Source organism: Lissotriton helveticus, chromosome 6 (genome assembly GCF_964261635.1).
Source record: "Lissotriton helveticus chromosome 6, aLisHel1.1, whole genome shotgun sequence".
Lineage (NCBI taxonomy): Eukaryota > Metazoa > Chordata > Amphibia > Caudata > Salamandridae > Lissotriton > Lissotriton helveticus.
Genome location: NC_136067.1, coordinates 419,482,869 through 419,499,459, shown reverse-complemented (window position 1 = coordinate 419,499,459; position 16,591 = coordinate 419,482,869). Strand labels below are relative to the sequence as shown.

The 16,591-nt window shown below is 41.3% G+C and overlaps 1 protein-coding gene across 11 annotated transcripts in view; it reads left to right on the top strand.

The window, feature by feature from the left end:
- The window catches only part of DCDC2C (doublecortin domain containing 2C), a 5,988,712-nt gene that overhangs the window by 3,831,056 nt on the left and 2,141,065 nt on the right, over positions 1 to 16,591 (top strand). For all 11 annotated transcript variants that reach the window (XM_078647857.1, XM_078647853.1, XM_078647855.1 and 8 more), the window contains one exon: positions 13,595 to 13,780. In XM_078647857.1, the coding sequence (XP_078503983.1) occupies positions 13,595 to 13,780 (186 nt within the window). The remainder of the gene's footprint in view (positions 1 to 13,594; positions 13,781 to 16,591) is intronic.

Here is a 16,591-nt window from a genome sequence, read left to right as displayed (position 1 = left end):
CATAAACATAGACTCTCAGCAAAGACATTGTACACTGCATTGGTTGCATCTTAAAAAATATATAGCTGTATAAAAATTTACACTCTATAACTGCCTAATGCGTATTGTAATTTTTCATAATGTTTACATTTTATAACTGCTTAATGCGTATTTGAATTTTTCATATTTATTATATATATTTACTTTGCTAGAATTCTATGTTACATCACCCATAAATGAATTTATTTCATGTACTCAATTACATATATAGCAAAAGGCATAATGCAGATCTGCTCCAATATCAATGCTAAACTAAAGTGCAGTGTGTGAATAAATATTGAATATTTAAAGTGCGTTGCGCTACCAAAGTGCTAAGTAAATTATAACATGTAAGAACATGTACCAAATATAATATATGAAAAGAGGCAGAGTGCTGTATCAGCATTGGGGGGACTGTTATTAAAGATAGAGATGATGTTATGACAAATATTTGACATTGAATCATATAATACATCTGGGTTATGCATATAAAATATTCAACAGTTTGCAGTGTATTCTGTTATCCCTATGCATTAAGACAACCCTTTCGTATTGGATATTGCACTATTATATATACATTGTAAAGCACATAATCGCGATTCATGATTGCATTTCCTGAAGATACATTAGTAAGCAGTAAGTTATGTCATTTGAGATGTCATCAATGATGTCACTGACCATGCCATGAATGATGTAATATGTGACGTCATGAGCAAAGCATTGAGGGGGCGCGAGTTGTAGTTAGCTGAACTAACTATAACAGTGGAATTTCTATGGTTTTGTATGTGTGAAATATCCAGCTAACTTTAACGCCCCTGAAACCAGTTTTTCTCAGTGAATTTCAATGTCTTTTTACATGCTAATTTCTAACAATAACGTATGTAAAACCTATGTTTTTTTCAGTGAATATATATATCAGCTCGCAGAGGAATAGCTGCGGGCCGTCGACTTACAAAGGCACAGCAGCATGCTGGCTCGCAGAGGGACAGCTGTGGTCTAACTCGCAGAGTCAGAGCAACGGACCAACAGGTCTGCTAGCAGAGACACAGCTACGAGCTAACGGCCTAACTCGCAGAGGTAGATCTGCGGGCCCGAGCCGTGAGCCAACGGGCTGACTCGCACAAGGAAGAGCAATGGGCCGTCACAACGTGTAGTTTGCTGTAAAAACGTGCTGTTTCCTCCCTCACAGGGGAGTTTTGATACCTCGATTTGACCTTCCATTCTGACCTTGAAGGCAGAGTTCGACAAGCTGAGCCGAATAAGAGCCTTATTGTCCCAGAAAGAAGTTTCTTTCACTTCTGCCCTTGAGACTTATTAACACTGATCTCCCATAACATTTTGGTGAACTAATTCATTCTATTTTCATTGCTTCGCATACAACAGGGCTGGCGCATTTTTTTTAGCTTGTGAGATCTGGCCTTGTACTGTGTTTTCAAACTATTTTTGGTGTGATCCCTGCTTTCATTCATTCTATTTTCTCGAGTGTTTTCGGCGGGTTGCCACTTCGACTAGCTTTGGCTGCCAGGCTTTTCTTCTAAATCTGCATGCTCAGAAATGGCAGCTCCACTTGTGCTCGTTCACAACCCTACTAAAGCAACTTTGTAACCACATGCTTGACTATTATGGCACCTTGCCCCTGGCCACTCTCAGCATGGCTTACAATTTGTCTTTCCACTATCCCTGGTATACTTTCATCCAGCCAGTGTTCTCATGCATGTCCTGTCCCTTCCGATGGGTGTTGGATCTATGCCTCAGAAAAACAGTGTCACCTAACACGGATTTTCCTTTACTGATGAACCCTTTGGTGAATCATGTGGGTGAATGTTCCGGTATTGGTTTCATGGCATTTGCTGCTGCACTTGGTGTGCTAGCTCAGTGGGATGTATGCACAGCTGCACATGATTTCCTGCAATGGAATTACATCGAGTACCACGCAAGTTGCCCTGCTATGGTGCTAGAAGCACCGATAATCAATGAGCATGTTTGCTCCTTCGAATTGCTCAATTGGATGGCGTCTACTTTTTCAGACGAAAATAATGATTTCCTATTGGAAGCTGTTGCAACTTACTGCTCTTACACACTGATGGATTAATTTGGCTGTGCCACATGTTTTTTTTCTCTATCACCATGGTAATATTAACATTTATGTTTTCAACACTGTTAACATTCTTAGCCTACTTTATTTTACTATATTGGATATCTGCTCTTCTTGGCTCAGACTTTTTGGGCTCTGTGTTCTACTTTGCTCACTGTGCGTTGGACCGCCCAAAGGGGAGGGTGTCGTTTGGGGTTAGGAGGTGCCAACGAACGTTGCTAAGTTAGCATGAGTTTGTACCTTGCATCACAGCTATGTTAGCTGCTTTTTCCACACAACTCTAAATGCACTGGTTCTCGTAAACACTTCTGTTTTCGCTGCTTTGCATGGGAACTGTGTGCCTTTCACTATTTCTGCTGTGCACTGAGTACTCGTCTGTATGCCATGTTCAAGAGCAGAAAACAACATTGCTTATTATTCAGCTTTGGTCCGTCCCACGCACATATAGACATAACATGTAACAGACCTCCGCTTCTGAAATTTTGAGTGCTTTTAAAATTGCACAGGATGCAAATTACACACACTTGGAGAACAATCTTTACCGACGAAGAGCTGTGCTTGTCCGGAGATATAAATTCTATTATATAAGATTTGAGGTAGGGGGCTCAGCTGTCCAAGCCCAGAGGTCTTCCACTAATATAATAAACATAGCTCGTAGCATCGGGAGGGTGGTAACTTCTATATGGCTTAATCCACTGACATTATATTATACTTTCCCCATTCATGCTTTCTGTAATTGTAACTATGCTAATTGTATTGTTTAAATGCATTTCTTTCCTCACTTTAGCAAGTATACTACATTACAGAGCTTGTTAGTTGAATTAAACATTTAAACTATACAAAGTCTCTGGTAACTAACATTGTGAACATGTATGAGTATCTAAGCAAAAGAGTGTCTTGTTCCCATGAGTTTTGAGAGTACCTTAGTTGCATTGCTTTAGGATATCTAATCCTTGGTAGCTCCGCTGTAGTACAGAGAACGAATGAGCCGGATGTCTTCCACTGATATAATAAACATAGCTTGTAGCATGGGTAGGGTGCTAGGCGCTATTTGGCTTAATCCACTGACATTATAATATGCTTCCCCCATTCGTACTTTATGCAATTGTAACTATGCTGATTGTATTGTTTACATGCATTTCTTTGCTCAGCTTACCACATGTACTACGTTACAGAGTGCGTTAATGAAATAAACATTTTAAACTATACAAAGTCTATCGTTACTCACATTGTGAACAGGCATTAGTGTCTAAGCGAAAGATTGTCTTGTTCCCATAAATTCTGAGAGTACCTGATTTGCATTGTTCGGGGATATCTAATCATTGGTAGGTCCGTGGAAGTACCGAGAGTGAATGAGCCAGCGGTCTTCCATTGATATAATAAACCTAGCTTGTAGCATGGGGAGGGTGTTAGGCGCTATTTGGCTTAATCCACTGACATTATAATATCCTTTCCCATTCGTACTTTATGCAATTGTAACTATGCTGATTGTATTGTTTACATGCATTTCTTTGCTCACCTTAGCATGTGTATTACATTACAGAGCTCGTTAGTTGAAATAAATATTTTAAAATATACAAAGTCTCAGGTAAGAGTGTCTAAGCGAAAGAGTGTCTTGTTTCCTTGAATTCTGGGAGGACCTGAGTCGCATTGTTCTAAATGTGTGTGTGTATACTTGTAAAGCGCACTGCCGCCCCATCTCGGGGCATCCTGGCGCTGTATACCACTGTGGAACCCTTCCTGGCTTTCCCTGTGAGGGCGCCCTAGAGGACACTTTGGGGGTGCCCTCCTGGGCACCCCCAAGGTGAAGCCAGGCATCCCAGCGCTGTTGGGGCCGTTGTGGAGATTAAGCAAGCTATTGCCCAGAGTTGCAGAGTGGTACCCATGATTAAAGTAGGCACCGAGGCGAGAATTATCGAGTTGCGGACATTGAGCCCTAGACCCTGCCACGTCGGGAATTGAACCCTGACCTCTGCTTCAGGGTCTGCCGCTTCTAACCAGTGAGCCACACTTCTAGGATATCTAATCATTGGTAGCTCAGTTGTAGTACGGAGAAGGAATGACATACTATAGCTAGCCGGCGTAGGGGTTTCTGTGCACTGAGGCGTGTTTTTGGTACACCACAACGTACCGAGGTCCTGGTTTCCTGTGACGTGGGGTGCGAGCTGTGAGCCGGTGATGTGGGGAGAGGGACCGTGAAAGGGGTATCTCACACAGACCGAGCTGCGGTATATTTTCAGTGTTGCCTCGCAGAGGTAAAACTACAGACCCGATGGCTTGTAGAGGGAGAGAAGTGTGTTGATTAACTGAATCACAAAATGGCTAGCAACACTTCCTACTTTCGACCGTTAACAGCCAATCAGCTGCAAGCTCGTACTTGTAACCCCTCAGCCAATCAGATGTCAAAACTCCCAAATATCGATATCTGCCAAATTTGATATTTCTCAAAAACTACTGAACGGATTTATGCCATTTAAACTAAAACGTGCTGTCTGGGCCAATACCTTTCTCCCTGCCAAATTTGGCGTAATTCCGTTCAGCGGTTTGACCTGCAGCCTTGTATAAAGTTTCCTATGGAAAATGCATTTAAAAAACACGTTTTGGGACCCCCCTTTTTTCTCAGCCCCCCTTGACCAATCACCCCCAAACTTTCAAGATAAGAGCTGATCAAAAAAGAGAAACTTTTGGGTAAATTACATGAAGATTCGTCAAATAGACGCCAAAGTTATAAGAAAATGGAGGGCTCCAGGAGGGGAGCCGTGCAAACCCCCTCCCAACATGAGTGAAGCCCCGGGGTTGCGGGGGCCCCAGCAGGCCCCCTAACCCCAGCAAGCCCCCGCTATTATTTTTTAAGAAATGCCCATGGAACCTAGCCCACCCAGAGGCCTCATTAAAATAAAATGTGAGAACCCGCAACACCAGCGTGAATTGCGCTGAATTATTATTTTTTTAATGCTTTTTTGGGCCCTGAGGGTCCTTCTGGGACCCCCTGAGCAGTCCTAGCGGGTCAGGGTGTTTCTACCCTACCCCCTTCTCTTGTTTTACATCTTTGTTTCTCTGTTTTCTGGTGACTCGCTTCTACCGAGTCACAAGATGGCTGCTAACACTTCCTGGTTTGGATTGTTGGCAGCCAATCAGAGTGAAGCTCATGCTGGAGAGTTAGGCTTCACCCAGATATCAAAACTTTTATTTTTCTAATTTCTCCGCAACTAATGAACAGATTCACACCATCTAAAAAGAGTCGCTTTCTGAATGAAGCTCTACCTTTTTGCCAAATGTAGGGTATTTCCGTTCAGCAGTTAACTGGGAAAATGTGTTTTGGGACCCCCCCCTTTTTTCTCAGCCCCCCTTTACGAACCACCCCCAAACTTTCAGCATAGGAGCTGACCTAGATAGAATTTTTTTGTGGAACATTTTGTAAAGATTCATCAAACGACATCAAAGTTATTAGCAAATCAAAAAATGATTTTCCTATAGAAACTAGGTTCTAACTATGACTATAACTACCTACTGGCGAGCGCCAGTTGGTAATATATATATGCTGTATATGTACTGACCTGCAGCTGTAACTTGAAATACATTGGTAGCACCAAGATACAGGTACACAAGAGAATCATTCAACATATACGTGCTATTATTAATAATGATGATAGCTATCCTGTGGCGAGGCACTTTAAGAGTAGCCACAACAATGACCCCAAACACTTAAAATGTTCTATGTCATAGATGTTGTAGGCCACCAGAAAAGAGGTGGGGATAGGGAATCTAAATTTAGAAGACTGGAGACATCATATATTCTAGAGTTTGACTCCATGTATCCAAGGGGCCTTAGTACCAGCGAAGATTTGCATACATTTTTATGAGAACGTAGGATGTCAACATATATATTTGATAGAGCAAACTGAATCCTTTAGCCTCTGTTTTTAGACTTCCAAAAGCAGTGATGTAGATCATATTTTAGTAATATCATGGCAAAATGTAGGACAATCTTTTACAAATTTATGATATTTATGGTCAAATTTTAAGACATCAATTTTATGCTTCTATTTATGATGGTCTGTGGGTTTGGCTATGTATTCATTGATGTATATATCATATTTAATTGTCCATAGAACATTTGCACTTTACAAATTGAGTATCCGCAGGTTCAGAATTTATAAGTATGATACATGAATTGGTTCTAGAAACCGGATGCATTGATATGTATACATAAAGGGGATCCTTTATATGAACTGCTTCATGGTCTATACAATGCAGGAATCTGAAATTGTTAAACTGTTTTTAAATGGTATATGGGGATAATTGTTTATGTTTTGCACATAAAGATATTCATTATTTGCTCAAGTATTGGTATGCACTTTCAAAATGGTTGATGAGCAGTGCATGGTGACTTTTTCGATAATGAGGTACAGGCCTTGAAGCTGGTATTAATATATATTTCATATGTATTTTTATATCTTTTGCGTGTACATTATATTTTTATATAGAGAGATAAGATACCTGATAGGTGAATAGATATAAGATATGAGGTCTTTTTTATATAACACCTTGAATTTGTTAAAAAATTCACAATTGAACTAGAATTGTGGGACAGCATATAATTATATATTTTATATTTGTAAATATATATTGTCTAGAATAATGGATTGCAGAAGGAATTACGCCATAACTCATGACCATTCCATTATGGCCGCCATATATAACATTGCTTATTTTTATACACTATCCCTTTTTTGTCTTTACCCATGAGAATAAACGGTTAAAAATGAAAGAATGCAATATGGCGCTTATCGTGAACCAAAAAGCATTGATGTTCCTCACACGCCGAATAAAAAATTCTTTTTTGTTTTGAATTGCCAGGAGTGCCAAGTTCTTGTTGTGGAGTAGAAATGTGAAGTTTTGGCATATATATATATATATATATATATATATATATATATATATATATATATATATATATATATATATATATATATATATATATATGTATATAACGCTCAAATCATCAGGAAAGGAAACAGCACTCCGGTGGCAGCAGATAACAGTGGTTTATTTTAGCAACAAAACAAACGTTTCGGCGTTAGCCTTCCTCAGTGTTTCTGACCAGCAGCATACATTTCCGGTTAAATAAAGTTTTGTTTGCAAGGGTAGACATCAAAAGGGGACCAGCCCAACAAACACCAAGATGGGCACCATCTTGGAACGAGTTCCTATTATGGGAACTAATGTGGAATATAACCGTGAATCGGTATACTCACAAAAACATTGGGCATTTCAACAATTAAATATACAAATGTACACAATGAAGCCATGGATCGGCATATGCCCCTATACAGATGCATACCGTGCTTAAAATATATACATATAAACATTATCATACTCGGAATTATGCAAAGATGTTCAGCACTTTTCATTAAGCATTAATCAACTGTAATACAGGATTGTAATAATACAGGCCAATTTGCAAATGAAATAACCATCATAAAGCGAAAAAAGCTCAGCCTCTGCCACTTGGAAAGGAGAAATACATATTCTAAAAAGTAGAAGAAAAATAGATTTCATAATGAGAATTTCATAGGTAATTACTGAAAAGCAATAATTCATTATCAATAGATAATACACCAGTTCATCAGATAAATCGAAATAGTACTTGGTAAAGACTTCAAAATAATTTAGATAATTTCAGCAGATCACAATTTAGTAAAGTACTAAACAAAGACACATAGTTATGTTCATCGCCAGTAGCATTATTTGCCAAGATGAACTGCCATGTCCTCCCCACTTTTCATGCCTTTCGGGTGCTTTGTGGACAAGTCAATGAGCTATCTTTATTCGAGGCGCCGCAGCCTTCTCAATCTGTCCCCACCCCGTGGATTATACGGAACATGATCTAACCCAAAGAAGCGTCATTTGTTTCTATCTTTGTTGTGGTGTTCCGCAAAGTGCCGGGCTACTGGATAGGAGGGGTCTACTCTGTCTATTGCCCTGAGGTGCTCCAGCACTCTCAGCTTAAGTTGGTTGATGGTGCTGCCGATGTAACGTAAGCCGCATGGGCATATTAGACAGTACACGGCATAGACAGTACTACATGTGATGAATTTATGGATATTATTGGTTCTGCCTGCATCCGGGATATCATAGTGAATCACCCTCTGGCTATTGGCACATGCTTTGCATTTTCCACAGGGAAAGAACCCACTCATTTCCTTAAGGGTATTGGGCTGGGTAGTGAGAGCTTCCAAATGGCTATGCACCAACATATCACCCAGGGACTTAGCCTTGCTAAAGGTCACTAGCGGATATGGTGGCAGATCTTCTCTTACCACCTCATCAGTAAGCAAGATGTGCCAATTCTTGCGCATCATTGCTTTGAGGCTATCAGCCCCCGTAGAGTATGGTGTTATCATCCTAAATATACCCTTCTCATTAATGTTTGCCCCACCCGATTTCTTTTTGAGCAGGTCCTCCCTGGGGATCATCTTGACTTTCCTCAGTGTGTTCTGCAATGGTGGTTCATCATACCCTCTTAGGCGAAAGCGGGCCAGGCAATCCGAGGCAGCCGCCTCAAATTCCCGGTCTTGGGTGCTATTCCTTTTGATTCTCAAGAGTTCCCCATAGGGGATACTCCTGATGAGTTTTGGTGGATGTCCGCTTTTAGCGAAGAGGATAGAATTCCCCGCTGTCTCCTTGCGGTACAGCGAGGTATGGACATGGCCATTCTCAACGTATACCCGTAGGTCCAAGTAGTGGGCTGCCACCCCACTAATTGTCCCAGACAGGTGCACATTGTAGATGTTATCATTAAGATATTCGATGAATTTCTCTGCCGTGTCCCTGGTCCCCTGCCACACGATGAACAAGTCATCAATGTAGCGGTACCAGTGTACCACCTTCCCGCTTTCCTGACCTACCTTCCAGCTTCTGGGCACCCGCTCCTCCCACCAGCCAACGAACAAATTTGCATAGCTGGGGGCGAAGCAGGTGCCCATCGCCGTACCAGAGATCTGCCTGTAAAGCCTATCCTCAAACAAAAATATGTTATGAGTTAAGCAAAACTGCACAAGTTCAATCAGCATAATATTGTGCTGTGCAAAACGGATTTGGCGTTTGCCTAGATAGTATTCAATAGCAGCCAGTCCGTGGGTATGGTCAATGATGGTATAAAGACTGGTGATGTCCATCACCAGAAATAGATAGTCTGGTTCCCAGTCCATAACAGCCACTTTATTTAAAAAGTCTTTAGTATCTTGAATATAAGGTTTCACGTTCAAGACAAGGGGAAAGATGTAATTATCCCAACATTTTGACATGTTTTCTGTCAGTCCATCAATAGAGGCCACAATGGGACGGCCCGGAGGGGAGATATTGTTTTTATGCAGCTTTGGCAGATGATAAAATGTCGGCGTCATGGGGTTGTTGCTGCGCAGGAAGAGATGTTCATCCTTCCGTAACATGGAAAGGTTATACCACTTTAGAACCAGATCATCATATTCCCTGATGCTGGATTCATAGATTTCCTTAGTAGTGGTGGTATAATACTTTGTATCAGAGAGTTACCTCATTGCTTCCTGTTGGTAGTAGTCTCTCGTCATCAAAACGGCATTCCCCCCCTTGTCCGAGGGTTTTATGATAATTTTCTTGTCATTCATCAACTCTTGCAGGGCTTTTTTCTGAGGTTCTGTGATGTTACATATATTCGTACTGGTAACCTTCCTTTGCTTAGCCGGTTCCATCATCATGGCCTCTGAGAAAGCATCAATAGCATCCCATGGTGACTGAGGGATAAATGTAGAAAGGGGCTTGAAATGACTTACGTCCCTCTCTTGTTCAATTCCCTGTATTGCCGCCCTCTGCACCATATCCATGCCTGTGATGTCTATATCTTCTATCTCAGTTCTTAAAGCTTCCATTGCTTCAATACAGGGCATGTCTGTGCCTGTCAGGGCATCAGTGGCCGTCAATCTCGTCCCATGTTTCAATGGTCCCTTAATATGTGGTCTTAGCTTGAAATGCTTATGTAATTTCAATTTCCTGGTGAACCGGAAAAGATCGATTTTAGTTTGCGTGTATTCCAAGTTGGTGTTCGGGCAAAAGGTGAGTCCCAAGCTCAGGAGTTCATGTTGTTCATTAGTAAGGGTTCTGTTCGTGAGGTTGACCACAGTTAGATTTATCACCCCTGTTTGCTCCTTGCTCCTTACTTCTTTTTGTTGCGGCCGGTCCGATTCTGGGGTTTTGCTCTGCCCCTTCCTCTTCCTTTTGCCGACTACCCCATATCTCCTGGTTCTCCTTCTTCTTGTTGCTCTGGGGGCTTGTTCTTCCCCCCCTCAGCCAGTTTTGTCGTATTAATTGGAACTCGGTGTGAAAATGAACAGCTACTCTTCTGCGTTAGTTTGCATATATATATATACACACACACTGAAAAAAAACAAAGGTTACTGGGGCGTTATATATACATATTTTTTAAATGCGAAACCTGCAAAGCTTGCCAATTTGGTATAAATAAAACAACTTATACTATACCCTTTGGCAATGTAGAGCGCAGAATTCCAAGGTCACTGACCTGCAAAACATACCATGCGATATATGTGCTGGAGTTCTCCTGTGACTTACGCTACGTGGGTAGTACCAAGCTACAAGCCCACAAAAGGATACTCCAGCACATACATGCGCTCACTAACCAAGACCCAATTTATCCTGTGGCCCGTCATTTCAATTAAAGACACAACAAAAACCTTGAACATTTCAAATAATATTTGATTGAGGCTGTGCCACCCAAATGGGAGAGGGGTTCACAGAGAAGAGACTTTGAGAAAACTAGAAACCTGTTACATTCTGAATTTAGACTCCAAACACCCGGGGGTTCTAAATGCAAAGGAGGATTTGTTTATATGTCTTTAAATTTATGCTTTGGTATCAACTAATCAGGCATAATATCGACCGGCATCTTGGATTTGTTCAACAATGAACAGGCTATTATGCGCAACAGATATTGTGAAGGAAGTATTCTTTCATTATGATTGTTAGAACATTTATTCACTCTATAAATTATGTATTTAGACAATTACAACTAAAAGAGGTAATTTTTAACATCTGCTGCTATACCTCCATGACTTAACATTTATATGGTTATTTTATCAGCACTAGAACACTTTAGATTGTAATTAAAAGGAGACGATGCACACATAGCACGTTGTATAATGTAGCAATTTGCTCTTTAAACAGTCATTGAGATTACAGTTCGATAATATCCAACAGATTGTTAAGATTGTATTCATCCAGCAACATTAACTTTGTTGGAGTAACATTATTAACATGTGACCAAATAGTATTTTTTCATTGTCTATTTGTGTTTTTAATCAGCACTTGTTACTTTAAAAAGGGTAAAACAACGCCACAGTTTTTATCATGTGATGAAGGCCCACAAGGGCCGAAACGTGTAATGGATGACTGAAAATAAACAGCACAATTGCCTATACTTTGTGGTCCGTACCCGTTTGTTCCAAAGACACGGTGGACACATCCATAAATGTGTGTATGTTTATATAAGTATGTATAAATGGTATTAAAATTTAGTGGAATTTATTTTATTTTATTTATATTGCATTATGTTAAAATATTCAGTATTACTACTTTAAGTTATATACATACACATATTACAAAAGCAATATTTGTGTATGTTTGTGGATGATATTCGTGTGAATCGATATTTTATTTCTGAAATGTTTGTACTTACTATTATACGTATATGAATGCAATATTTTGGTAAACCCTGTTTTTGAATCAACATTTATGTCAAACAATATTGTTTACCTAGTTATTGTGTCAGAGACTCAGAAAGTGTAATTAATTGCAATCTCCTGTCAACAATATACCAGCTGCAGAAATTTGTCTAGCAATGAATGCCTTAACCACACATGATGGATTAAAGATGGTTGCCATTACTACAAGTCCTGAGTGTCTCTGGGGCTCTGGGTCTTGATTTCACTTGCATGTTTTGCATAGTGTAGGCATTGCATTCACATAGTCTTACACTAAGTATGGAGTTTAAGGCTACTGCAGGACTGAACAAAGAAAAGACCTCCTGGAGGTGTGCTTGGCCACAGCTTCGATACATGCCCTGCTGAACAGTTTCAACAGCTGCTAAAGTGTTGTATGCAAAAGTAACAGTATTTACTGTGACAAACTGCAATGCTTACAACCTCTCTCAATTACGCAATGGCCTTATGGGTGCCTAACTCAAATTTAACTGCGCACTGTTGGAAAACTTTGGGACTTATTAAGATGCCGGTGGGACGTCACATCAGGCCCTCAGTGGCAGTCCCACCAAAATGCAGGGTAGCGGTCCAACCACTGCATTATGATGTGGTCAGTCAGATCACAGGGGTCAAAGGGACAGATCGCAGTCTCCGAAAGGTTCAATGAGCCCATTGATGTGGTGGTCGGACCACAATCCCTACAATAAAGGGATTCTGATGTCCCTTCGGATAACTGTTCCATGGTAGTCACACTGCCATGATTAGGCTGCCAGAAAGGGACTTTGGGGACCCCAAGCAGGGCCCATGTCCCCTGTGGGCCACTGGAATGTTGCCCTTGGGGCACATGTAGTGATGTAGTGACCCCACGTGCCTGGCACACAGTTCATAAAAATGCACAAAGTGCTCAATAACACTGCGGCTGTGCTGCGGCCCTTTTCCAGGGCTGCAGCACAAGCCTCAGTGTTACTAAACACTTTTCCAACTGCTGTGCTGGCTGTTTCATTTTAATTCACCATGTGGGAACTCCGACTCCTTGTCGGCCAGTCCCGTTCCCACTGCGATGGCAGTCAGTCATCTGACCAACCGCCATCATAATAACCAGAGTCTTCAGTTAAAACTAAATGGCTCCCTAGTGATCTCACTGATCCTGTAATTCCAATGAGGTCAGTAACCCGTTTTTTGTCTCATCAAAAGTACTGGGGAACTTATAATCAGCTCCTTAATATTTTTATAAACTCCTGATCCCTGCATCCTGATGTTCTTTTTTTAGTAATTCACTTTTACTCTTTTTAAACACATCGGATTGGTAACTTGAACGTATTCCTTCCTTAAATGTAATGTTGTTTTGTTTTTCTTGTTTATATACAGTGGGTTGTTTTTTAAAGGAAGGGCTTGTGTCTATTACTACGTTACTAAAGGAAAGTTTGGCTTTCCTCCAAAAAACTGGTTTACATTTAGAGCCATATTGCTTTGAATTTTTGGAAACTCAGGCAGAGCACATACAAAACAGGTCTTCTCTAAACCATTGTTCTAACCTGTAGTTTAACAATCCTGTTTCGTAAAACTGTTTTAAAATGCACACATTTTTAATCAAAGTATTATAATGCCTTCATTTCTGTTACTTTAGGTACCTGTTATAATTGTATGAAAATATTGCATGTGATATGTTGTAATGAACCTATATTTTAGTGTGGTTGGAGTTATTTATGACATTGTATTTTCCCAGGTTCAGCCTAGAGCTATTCACAAGGAAAGCAGTATCACAAATGTTCAAGGAGGGGCTTGTGTAGCATCCACATATGATGAGATAAGTGATACAGACGAATCCTTTACACAACGGAGCGGTTACAGTATGATGCACCTAGAAGAAAAGATTAAACCAGAAGTAGAGGAACAGACCAGAAAAGCACAGGTACATATTTTTTTTAAATATGGCATGAGTCCAAGGTCACAAAATAAAAAAAAAGTATCAAATCTCGTGGCACCAGCACAAAGGATGAAGGTGGTAGATAGAGGTGCTGGAGCCCCGTGGTATGATGAGACCCTTAGGGGAAAAAAGAGGGCTCTACGCAAATCTGAGAGAGCATGGCGGAAGGACTACAGTCCCAACGCACGGAGTCTCTACATACAGGAGCTTGCCTCTTATAAACATGCTATTCTCTTAAGGAAAGCAGAGTTCTACGAGGACAGGATTTCCAGAGCCTCGGACCCACAAAAAGAAATCTTTAAGGTCCTCACGGAACTCAGAAAAAATAAGGAGCAAAGTCCAGAGTTCAAGCAAGAAGACTGCCAACAATTTCAGGACTATTTTTCCACTAAGATTAAAGACCTTCTATCAGAAATTGCCAATACCCCAATCCTGGACTGTCCTCTACAGACTGTTCCGGTCATTCGTCCGCTCGATCACCCTTTGGTCACTCTGCCCTTGATTACGAAGGACAGACTGTTAAATCTCGTGGGGCGGGTCAAATCTGGTTCTCAGGCCGACCCGTGTACTCCGGAGATATTTAAGTTGGCTATGCCAGGTATTGAGGAAGATGTTCGGACTCTCCTCAACAACTCCTTACAAACAGGACAGGTTCCATCCTCCTTTAAGGAGGCACGGCTGATCCCCCTGCTGAAAAAAACTGGGGCGGACGTTAAAAATTTGAAGAACTTTAGGCCTATTTCGCAGTTACCATTCTTGGCCAAAGTTCTGGAGCAACACGTCCTTACGCATCTCTCTGACCATCTGGAGAAAAATGTTTCACTGGAGCAAAACCAGGCGGGGTTCCGTGCACATCATAGCACGGAGCTAGTGATGTTATCTATCCTGGATGAGTTAAGGAACAGAGCGGACAGGAAACTTCCTGGCGCCCTGGTGTTACTAGACCGCTCCGCGGCTTTTGACACCGTTTGTCATAGTCAACTGCTGCTGCGGGTGAGGGATCTAGGCATCCAGGGCACCGCACTCGTCTGGCTCTCTTCCTTCCTCCAAGGGAGAACTCAGAGAGTTCAATTGGCAGACCTATCCTCAACCCCAGTGCCGATCACCTGTGGGGTACCGCAGGGTTCTCTCCTCTCCCCTCTCCTATTTAATGTCAATTTGCAACCTCTGATTGCGGCTCTCAATCAGATGGATTGTCAAATATACAATTATGCCGACGACACCCAAATCATTATCCAAATGGAAGATTGTACGGGTGCACACGCAATAATGCAGAATATCCTAAGATTTACAGCTAATTGGATGTCTCTGAATTCTTTGAAAATCAATCCAGATAAGACCGAGGTGTTGCCAATCACGATCATGGGCAACCCCTGGAATGACCAGTTCTGGCCATTAGAACTAGGAGTGCCTCCGGAACCTGCAACAGTGGTGAAAAGCCTGGGCATCTCCCTGGATGGGAGTTTGACGATGCAAAAACAAGTCTCAGGAGTGGTAGGCACGTGTGTTGGTCTCCTCCGACAACTAAGGAAAATCTCCTCACTTCTGTCCTTTGCCACCCTGAGGCGTGCTGTATCTGCCATGATCCTATCCAGGATGGACTATGGCAACTCACTATATGCAGGGCTTCCGCAAAAACATCTGAATCGTCTGTAAGTTGTCATGAACGATGCGGCAAGATTGATTTTTAAGAAACCAAGGAGAACGCATGCGTCTCCTTTGTTGCGTGAACTCCATTGGTTGCCCGTCAAACAGAGGGTGTTGTTTAAAGGGCTTTGTATTACACACAAGGCCCTGTATGGGAAGGCACCAAACTACATCAAAACCCGTCTGGCCCCATATAAACCTGGTAGACGGTTGCGTTCCTCTGATGCGACTCTTCTAACCCAACCGCGTTTTAGACTATCTACCCTTGGTGGTCGCGCTTTTTCTAACATCTTTCCTGCGGTTTGGAATAGTTTACCAACTGAACTGCGCAAGGAATCCAGCCTGCTGCCCTTTCGGAAAAGATTAAAAACAGTGCTTTTTCAGCAAGCATGGGAGGGGCTGTAGGTTTGATGTTCGGCTTTTCAGAACCTGCTTTGGCATATATCTGGCAAAGCGCTTAGAGACCTCTGGGTGATTACGCGCTATATAAATCAAATAAATAAATAAATAAAACAACAATCAAGAGGTCTGTTTCAGAAATTACCTCTTGTGATGAGACTGCACACGCTGCCACACCCCCACCGTATACCATGAGCAAGTTGCTTTACGAAGCTGAGTCATTAAGTTAGTCTTCAGACCAGACTGACTTGAATTAATGTTCCTAGAATTCCAGATTTGCAATCTTTATTAATCAAGCAAGAGATCATCTTTAGGTTTCCTTTGGGTTCCAAATCATTACATCGCAGTGAAATATCTTATTTTGTCAGCAGTAATAGTTCTGCTCATTACACCATTCTTTAGAGTATTTGATTTGTTCGTTCTCTCATGTGCTCATTGTGTTTCAAAGTAAGCCCTAAGCGGGCCACTTGGTGCACATAACCGGACACTGAATAGTGCCCTAAACAATCTCAGATTGTTTCAGATGGCTGTTATTGTTTTAATTTTCATGTATCATAAAACTACTCTTTGAAATGGCAGATCATAGGCCTGTCGGTGCTAGATAAATCATAATAGCTTTTGTTAACTGGGAAATTAGCAGCATGATAGACTGGTGGCCCTTTTATCGTGTGTGATCTTCTGTCTTTGGTTATGATAGATTTGTTAGTTTCTTGTAATTTCTTGATAATCTGCTCTTCTAAGACTAGAGCG